Consider the following 9,802-nt stretch of genomic DNA (forward strand, 5'->3'; position numbering starts at 1 on the left):
AACTTTCCTTTTCTGAAAAAAATATCAAAATGATAGAACTAGTTTTTTATAGTAGATAGTTTTTTTTATTCGTTTTTTTGTTCACACTAAAAATTAAAACTTAAGGTTATTGGTTATTGGTAGTCGTAAGCGTTCGAAACACAAAAACATAGTATACAGATGATTGTTTTTCTGTGGCTAGAAGTCCATAGTCTTGTCGTACAGATTATAGCATTTCTTTGGCTATAAATCCATAGTCTTGTCGTGCAGATTATAGTCTTTCTGTGGCTAGAAGTCCATAGTCTTGTCGTACAGATTATAGTCTTTCTGTGGCTAGAAGTCCATAGTCTTGTCGTTGTCATAGACAACGTTGCCCTCAATGACAACATAGCGGATGAGCTCCTGGTGTCCACCCAGTTGGTAGATGAGATGCTCCCACCTGCAGTAAAACAAGACCAAACACATGAACTAATACAGTGGTTTTTTCAACCCTTTTCATATTAAGGTCCATTATTCATTAATTCAACATTTGAGCCACAGACCACCATTTGATGAGATTTAGCCTCTTGGACTCAAAAATTAAAAGAATATTTAGTTGTCGTTGGATAAGATTTTGTCCACAATTCCATGCTGTATTGATACCATTAGGAGAGATAAAAAGGAAAAAATAGAGTCCGCAACACTGGTATGAAAACTCAGCTCCACTGGTTTATTTGACTCAACGTTTCGATCTCTTAGGATCTTCTTCCTTTGCGGACTCTATTTTTTCCTCTTGTACTGCCTTTTGCCCAGCACCTGGGCTAGAGTGGAGGTGCATGCTCTATTATCACCATTAGGAGAGATAACAGGCAAACGTTTGATCAAAATAACAATTCTTCTACATTCTCTAATTGTGTAGGCTTCTTTTAAATTACGTAATACTTTATCTCTTGAGAACGTAAAATGAAACGTTTAATTTTACCGTGCAGTGTTGAGGACCAGCAGGTCTCCATGTTTGTTGACTTCCAGGGAGCCGTGTGTGTGGGACCTCCCCAGGGCGTAGGCTGCGTTGATGGTGGCTGCGGCCAGAGCCTCTGGCATGGACATCCTCATGTTCACACAGGCCAGGTGCATGACCAGTGGCTGTAAACGCACAAGCAGAAAGCAAGGAAAAGTAGAGGAAAAAGACAGTGATCAAAGAAACATATCGTTGCTGTCAGGCAACGATATGTAAATTCGTAAATGAACGCCGTACTTGAGTGGTTTTCAACAGTTTTCATATCAAGGCCCATTATTTATTCAGCATTTGAGCTATGGACCACCATTTGATGAGATTTAGCCTCTCAGACTCTCAGAGTATTATGTTGTCATTGGATAAGATTTTGTTCACAACTTCATTGGAGCCACTAGAGGCGAAATGGTCTCCTAAATATAGTAGGCGTGGTTTGCTTCTCCCCAACCTCCCCACCAACCTCCCCCTCCCCACCCCCTCTCCCCTCAACAAGGCTGACAACAACACTGACAACGTCATGTGGATGAGCATTGAGACCATTATATGGCAAATGCCATTTCTCAAATCAGCCCCCATCAACCAAGAGTCTAAGACAGTTATGGAAAATTATATTATTAAGCATTGGAACACACATTTTATTTCAGTTTTAATATGTCCATTCATTTCACGTTATAATATTCACATATTGTCATCTTAAATATGGGGCCAGAGCCCCCTATGTGTTGTCCATCAAATTGCAGATGGACAGAGAGAGGCTTCCACACTTTGGAGGAGTTTGTTTCTGGGATGAAGAAATGTCTAACAAAGTAGATTTTCTCCTGATTTGTCTCGCTAAAAGAAGCCATTTTAGTATGAATATCTTGGAAATATTGTGTGCCTTGTGATGATTGGGTCCAGTATTTAGTTCAGTGACCATGGAGTTAAGGATAATGGATCATAAGCTGTGTTCACGTTCACTCTCCCATTGGAAATTAATAGACTCAACATTCTTCCTGTCTCCTAATTATGTTACCACCCACCTCACGCAGATACGGGAAGTAAAGCAAAGTTGGCCCCTCTTGCTATTTACTACTCACCATGGAACAGCAGTAGGCGTTGGGGTTGAAATCACTGCCCAGGGCAACAATGACTCCAGCCTCCAACATGTCCCTGGCCCGGGGCTGGGGGAGCCTGGACACCCAGAACAACTGTTAGACAACCCAGGACCATAAAGAGTGTGTGTGTGTGTGTGTGTGTGTGTGTGTGTGTGTGTGTGTGTGTGTGTGTGTGTGTGTGTGTGTGTGTGTGTGTGTGTGTGTGTGTGTGTGTGTGTGTGTGTGTGTGTGTGTGTGTGTGTGTGTGTGTGTGTGTGTGTGTGTGCGCCACTACCGCAGGATGTAGGCCGTAGTTGGGAGAAGCACAGCTGCTGTTTTTGCCGTTGCCATGGCAGCGATGCCCTCGTCTGTAACCTCTTCCAGGTGACTAATGGCTAAGGCTCCAAGCTCTGCCCCCAACTTGGAACACAAACAAAAGCACATTAATGCTACTAATACTGCTGCAAATGTCCTGCCCCGTCACGTGTGGTGTGTATGTCAAACTTTTTTCATGTCAAGGACCCCCAAATCAATATACATTTGGCTTCAGACCCCCCCCCCCACCAACTGAAAATATTCAGAGAGCCCCCTTATACAAGATTATTGTTAAAATGTTTCAAATGATACGTTGATAATCCACAACATTTATTTGAAAACTTTAGTTACTACAAAACTTGGACTTGTACTGTTGGTACTTTAAGTACATTATGATGCACTACTTTTGCACAATTACTCAAGTACATTTACCAGACTTTTACTTGTAACAGTAAATTATCTTTTACATTGCAGTATTGATACGTAAACCATGTGAGTGAGTACTTTTTCGTGTACGTGTAACTGAATATTACCTGTGCAGAGTTCATGGGGTGGAGTTCGTCTCCATGGAAGTTGATGTTGAGGCCCATGTCTTTACCGGCCTGCAGGATGGAGCGCGTGGAGCCGAGGTCAAATACCCCCTCCTCACAGAACACGTCGATGTTGTCCACCCTCAGAGTCCCGGCGGACATGCGCTCCCTCAACTGTGGCAACTGAACCTGCAGTATGTCTTCTGTGGCCTCTGCAACCGTCTTACCCCTGTGAGAAAGTGAGTGTAGTGGTTTAGGGGTGGGCGACACGGGGATAAATATCGTTGAGACAATACAATGTCTCCTCCACGATATGCTCCTTCTGGCCTTGACAGCCCGTACATCCAAACAGAAAAGTAATACCTGATTGCATTAAACGTTAAACTCACTTTGCCACTCACTTTACGCATGTGCATAGCCTCTATACCTGAATTTATACTTCTGTAGAACGATGGTTTTGTTCGCCGGAAATAAGTATATTGGTCTAATGGTCTGTTTATACTCCTTTTTCTTTAGTTTTTGTTACCTTGTAGGTGGTTGTACTGTTAAGTAACTTGAAAAATAACCATAAAAACCAACATGAAAAAGAACCATGATAACCTAGCAGTGGTTCTCAACCTTTTCTGGATCAGTGCCCACTGGAAAATCTCAAAAGCTTTCATCAATCAATCAATTTTGTTTCCGGCTGGGATCGATGGAACTAACTCATTTTACATGTATATATTATAAACTCTTTGTGTTTTGGCAATTATTTGTCGGGGATACACTATCCTCATGACTCACCACAGTGTGTCCTGGCACACAGATTGAGAACCACTGTAGTGTGACAGTGCATACCTGAACGATTGATTGATTTCAAATGATTATCTTTGGCAAGCGACATGGTCGTAAGACAAAGAACATTTATATCAGTTGTATAGCTTCAGGGCTTTTCATTTTCACCCAAGACCTATGCATCTGTGTCACTTTAACTTGTAACCACTTTAACCATTATTTTAAACTTTAGGTATTGAAAAAATAATAGTGAAAACATGTACAAATCTTTCAATATATATTTTCAGAGCAAATGTTTTTAACTCATATGTTTGCTTCTGCAGGGGGGGTCCCTGTTTTCAGATGGGGGTGTGCAGCCAATTACATTTTTGGGGTCCTTGACATGAAATAGTTTGAGAACCACTGATAAAGAAAGTAAGGTTATTTCAGAAACCTGTCATGATTTAGAAGACATTTTATAGAATCTGGTCTCAAGGTCTCAATGGGTCAAGTGTCTATAAGGTGGTTGCTGTTCAAACAGACAGTAGTAGCCTACTTGGGCACAGCATGGGCTCCGCAGTAGGTCGAGGAGATGTTGATGGGCAGGGTGCGCCTGGCCGTATCTATGACCTCCAGCATCTTGAGCTCCGTCTGCAGCTCCAGGCCGTAGCCGCTCTTGCATTCCACCAGCGTGGTGCCGGCCCTCTGCATCCGAGTCAGCCGGCTGGTCAGAGAGGCCAGCAGGACCGAGGCCGGAGCTGCCCGCGTGTGGTCCACAGTGAAGTGGATCCCTCCGCCGGCCCGGTGCACGTCCATGTAGGTGGCGCCAGCGAGCTGCGTGTACAATACTTGTATTGCATTTACCTCGCCAACTGAGATTGATTTACTAACCAGTACTATGCGACAGTGGTGGAAAGTAAGTATAAGTACAATTCTGAGGTATTTGTACTTGAGTATTTCCAATTTCCAATGCATTACTTCTACTCCACTTCATCTCGGATCCAAATATTGTACTTTTACTCCACTACATTTATTTCAACACTTTAGTTACTACTTTACTTTGTAGATTTTGATTATTATTACAAAACATACATTAACCACTTCAGCCCTATATACATCTCGACCAATGTGTTGCGATGAGACACATTGTGAGCTTGTTGCTCAGCTATTTTCAAAAGATTTGTATACATTTGAAAACTTGAAACGGGACATTCTGCATGAAGAGTACCTACTTTTTACTTTTGGTACTTTAAGTACATTTTGATGCCAATACTTTTGTGCTTTTACTCAAGTACATTTTGAGTTACGGACTTTCAGTTGTAACAGAGCTGTATTTTTATATTGCAGTATTGAAAATGAATTGAGTACCAATACCAAAACCGTAACCAGTGTATGCAACTCAGGTTAAGTGGAAGCATTGAGATCACAATTATTATATACCTTCATGGCAAATTCATGCACCCTGTCACCAGCCCAGACTGGATGGGTGTGAGCGTCAACCAAACCTGAAACGACAACATTCCTCCAGTGATTGCCATGATGACCGCCACTGTTCTTAATGTTTATGCAATGGAATTCACAGATCACTATGGAGCCTGAACATGACCCCGTTCTGATTCTGCTGCTATGGAAGAATACTCACCAGGTATGACACACATTCCTGTGGCATCAATCACTTTTTCAAAAGACTCTTCTAAATATTGGGACTTAATGGTATTTGCAGGCCCCACCGCCTTAATCAGCCCGTCTCTGGGGAAATAGACAACGCATTTACTAGATAAGTAACACGTTGGTTAGATATTAGATGACTCCTAAAATTAAATTAAATACTTCTGAGCACCAGTCATGGTAAGGATTTCAACAGGTCAAATCTGCCAAAATTCAGTGACTATAAAAATAAACCAAAGTATCTTACCTCCCAATTACTATGCTGCTATTTTCAATTACATAAAGGGTCTGCATTGCATCCTTTGTCAGGTACTTTTCTCCTTGGTTGCAAATCAAGACCACCTGTTTAGCATTCTTCACCAATAGCCTGTAATTGCTGGACATTTTAATTCTGAATAACGGACCAAAAGAATATAAAATGAGTCTCCGCTAAAAGTGTTCACTCACTGCAGTTTGGAGAAAAGCAAATATTTGACCAGGAGAACAAGGTTCAAAGTGTAAAAAAGAAGGTATGGTCTACTCCCATTTGCATACACAGAAACAACTGAAATGGATAGGAGTCTTTTACCTTCTTAATGTATCTAACCTTTATTATGGTCTGTTAATGATTTAAATCAGGGGTTTTCAACCCTTTTCATATCAAGGTCCATTATTTATTTGGCATTTGAGCCATGGACCACCATTTGATTAGATTTTAGCCTAGCAGACTGCAGACCCAAGACTTAGAATATGTTGTCGTCGTTATTTTGTTCCACAATTCCATGCTGTTTGATGTTGGTTCCATAGGATAGAACAGGCAAACGATAAATTATTCTACATGCTCCAATTGTGTAGACTGCAGATGTTTGCTTCATTTTACACTCAAGAGTTAAATATCTATAAGGGTCCATTTGGATACCAACTCCATTTAGCTGGGGACCACCTGGAACCCCTCAAGGACCCACTGCTTGAAAACCACTGATTTATATTTAATTCAGTTGACCGAGATCCCTGTTATAGTAATTAACTTGATTCCCCTCTTATTCTTCCCTCTACACCAAAATAAAATCTACAAGCTCATAGATCTATTTTCACATTGACATACTCAGAATAGGGACACGTCCTAAAGACATACTAATACAACTCAAGAGGCCATTTTTAAAAAAGGGTAAAGAATATTTTTTATTGTCGTCTGTATACCGGTAACTGGATTTGCATACAGTAAAAGAAAACAAAAATATTTATCAAAACTAACCTAATCCCAAGCGACATGGTGAACACACAAAAGTACAAGTTAAACAACCGAAAGGACACAAACGCACTCATACAGGACAGGGAATCATTTGGAGTATTCTCTCCTGGCACCGTTTCATCATCACTCTCTCATTTCACCATCTTCCTCCTCTTCTTCCACACCTCTGATGTACAAGACATTATTGCACCTGTGTGGAGACGAAGAATGTCTTACTACACAAAGTAGACAAAACAGGAAAGGGCGCACACCAGTGTTGGTGAGGTGCTGGCCTAAGGCAGTAAACAAGTAAAAATAAGAAAAAGGCTGCACACTCGTAGCCACGATGCTGTATATTTATTGACAAGAATTACTACACAAAGTAACATCTTAACAGAACAGAGCAGCTCTATCATTCATTCATCTAAATATCCCCTTGCTTCCATTAAAATAAAATGATAGGGCTTCACTAATTAAATGTGTAAGTTGCTTATTTTATTATTTTGTACATAGAAAATAACAGCCGTAACTAAATAACAAAATAACTATATTCCCATTGTAACCGTTGCGGTTTTCAGGTCAGAATACCAATTTCATCCAGAGAGAGAACAGAGGATAAACATGAGGAAATTATCAGACAACATTGGAAGCAAAGATTTGAGTTAAAAACGTTTGCTCTAAAAGAATATATATTCAAAAAAATAGCAGACCTACAAGTAGTGCCGCGCTATGAGCTTGCAGATCTGCTATTTTTCATTAGCTAAAGTATAACACTATGCTTCAAACACCAAGGGGTTCCCACCCAGAATGGGTTAAGAGATGGAGAAACGGCACCCCGTTACTGAACAAACACGTATAACAATGATTAATATCACAATAGAGCTTTAACTTTTTAACAAATATTGTTTTTGTCTGATGGAAGACAGTGTTTCTACATAAAGTACAAGGTACTATTATCAGAATGCATATTACCTGATTAGCACTTCTCCAAGATGACCTGCTAATGCACCATCCACATACTCTTCTGTGTTTGCCAACTGTTTAGGAGACGAGCACAACACAAATGTCAAACATAATGCAGTTAAACAGAGATTCAATAACAAACCGTGGCGCTAGAAGTTCACACTCAACAGTTCTTCCAACTTACATTTTGATGCATTTTAATTTGTATGTCCCATTTTCAAACTTTTACTCCACTACAATTGTTTGAAAACTTTAGTTACTGCTAGATTTTGATTATTATGACAAAACATACATTACCCCCTTCAGCCCCATATACATTTTGGCCATTTGAAAATAGACGATCTGCAAGCTCACAATGTGTTGTGGTGCGACGCATTGTGAGCTTGTAGATCTGCTATTTTCACAAGAATTGATATACATTTTATACTGTATTTGAAAACATGTCTGATGGGGCATTCCACACAATGAGCCCCGTCTACATTTGGTACTTTTACTAAGCATGTACAAGTAAGTACACGCCAGTACTTCTTCCACCACCACAGTACAGACCTGCATGTTCATGTATCCATCCACAGACACCAGGTAGCCCTTGTACTCCATCCCCCACTTCAGCTTCACCATCACTGGTTTGCCCGTCAGGCCGTTCAGGAAGGGCTTTGGGTTCAGAGGTAAACTCTAGAGAAACAGGATCGGTGTTGCTTATTATTGATTGACTGAATACTTTAGTTTATTAAGCTTGCAGATATAAAAAGCACAGTAAAGTACGGTTCAATACAAGCCGGTCTGCCGTGTTTCCATTGGGGTCCTTCATTATAAGAGACGTTGGGCCTGTTTTGTGTAAAGTTGCTTGTAAATTGGGTTGAATTTTGTTTTTGGCTTTTTTTAAGGGGGTGGGGGGGTTGGTTGGTTTCAAATGTTTTATTTAAACCAGTGGTTCTTATTTTCATGACAATGCTTTGTGCCAGGAAGCTTGTGTGTTAGAATGTTTCCAAAAATATTCCAAATATATATTGAATATATATGTAATTTTATTTCAAGTTTTTGAAAATAGTTCTGCTATTTTGATTTTCAAATAGGCGATGCATATGAGTTTAATGTGCTCGTGTGGCCTAGTGGCTTCTTTTGGGGTTGTTTTCCTAGATCTCTCTCCCAAAATATGCCTGCCAACACTGAACAAGATGCAACAAATGATCACAGGGTCTGGCGACGTGTTTACAGCTCATTTATGCTTCGTCGCTTGCCGAAAACAGCTTATAGATCGTATCAGCCATTTTCCATTCAAACATGACCAGTGATGTTGGATAATAAAATAACGTTTTGTGCATCATCTTCTCTGGCAGCGTGCAAACTTGAAATTTCAGCGTTAAAACAACGGGAAATATACTAAAACCAACGAGGGCAGCCATACAGTTTAGTCTAATAGGCGATTGCATTACAATAGTGTAATAATGCTCTCGTTCATTCGTTTGAATGAGACTGCCAACGTTAGCTAGTCATGCTAACTAATGCTAACTAACTAAAAGGCTGACCGCAAAGAGCGATGATAATGAACATGTTTTTTCTCCAAAACGAGCGATTACAAACAGATATCGTGTTGCATTCTCACCATTTTTCCTCAGTTGCGTGTTGTTGTAAAGTCACTCAGGACTCGGAGGATTTGTTTTAACGACACAATAACGTAACACTGAACACACACTGCACGCTTTGCCGCCGAGCCGGAAGTGTTACACACAGTACTTCAAACTTGTGTCAACTTTAACCCCGTAACGTCAGTGAGCAGCGTCAAAACATACCGCCATCTAGCGGCCTGGGGGGTTTTCAATGCACTGCACAGATTGCTTTCAGAAGGTAGGTACTAAAGAAAGTGATTTGGCTGAGTTAAAGTTTCTTATGAAACATTTTCCATCTCAGATAAGAAGACTATTATGTCTAGCATATTGACTGCTGAACCCTTCACCTGTGAGTTGTGACTGGAACCAAGCTGTGGGCAGCTTGATCCAAAGAAAACATGTCACTCCAACACTGACCTTGTCTAAGAAATGTTTAGACATATAGTTAACTTTAGGAGGAAAAAATGTGAATTGATTGCCATATCTGGGTCACGTTGTCTGTGTCTAGGCATGGTCTACTAAGATCTTTTCTATCGTGAAGCATTGGGGCTGTTATTAAAGCATCTGACAAGTTCAAGCCTGACATTATGAATCAATCTAACTTCCTACAGACAGTGAGGCCTGGTCTTTGACAGAAATTCCTCTGAAATTACTCGAGGCCTTTCTATGCATGTTTGAAATGCTGATGTCCTTACATCATTTTTCCTGTT

The 9,802-nt window shown here is 40.5% G+C and overlaps 2 protein-coding genes across 2 annotated transcripts; both read right to left on the reverse strand.

The window, feature by feature from the left end:
* Positions 1-312: 312 nt before the first annotated feature.
* On the reverse strand, positions 313-5,693 carry amdhd1 (amidohydrolase domain containing 1; the record flags this gene model as incomplete). Its single annotated transcript, XM_079494066.1, has 9 exons — positions 313-418; positions 941-1,101; positions 2,047-2,140; positions 2,339-2,463; positions 2,892-3,117; positions 4,198-4,475; positions 5,082-5,146; positions 5,284-5,390; positions 5,557-5,693. 9 exons carry the CDS (start codon positions 5,691-5,693, stop codon positions 313-315), a joined length of 1,299 nt encoding a protein of 432 aa, XP_079350192.1.
* A 750-nt stretch (positions 5,694-6,443) lies between these two features.
* On the reverse strand, positions 6,444-9,241 carry snrpf (small nuclear ribonucleoprotein polypeptide F). The gene is made up of 4 exons (XM_079493840.1): positions 9,089-9,241; positions 8,032-8,157; positions 7,492-7,556; positions 6,444-6,730 (listed from the first exon to the last, which is right to left on the reverse strand). The coding sequence occupies exons 1-4, from the start codon at positions 9,089-9,091 to the stop codon at positions 6,664-6,666; spliced, it is 261 nt and encodes an 86-aa protein (XP_079349966.1). The 5' UTR covers positions 9,092-9,241; the 3' UTR covers positions 6,444-6,663.
* Between the last annotated feature and the right edge of the window lie 561 nt (positions 9,242-9,802).

Source organism: Electrona antarctica (genome assembly GCF_951216825.1).
Source record: "Electrona antarctica genome assembly, chromosome: 23".
Taxonomy (NCBI): domain Eukaryota; kingdom Metazoa; phylum Chordata; class Actinopteri; order Myctophiformes; family Myctophidae; genus Electrona; species Electrona antarctica.

Bases quoted from the DNA above. Each gene is read 5' to 3' on its own strand.
- snrpf (XM_079493840.1), bottom strand. The intron at 7,557-8,031 runs GTCTGTACTGTG...TCTCCTAAACAG, and splicing joins ATGGATACATGAACATGCAG to TTGGCAAACACAGAAGAGTA. The intron at 6,731-7,491 runs GTAATATGCATT...GTCTCCACACAG, and splicing joins CTTGGAGAAGTGCTAATCAG to GTGCAATAATGTCTTGTACA.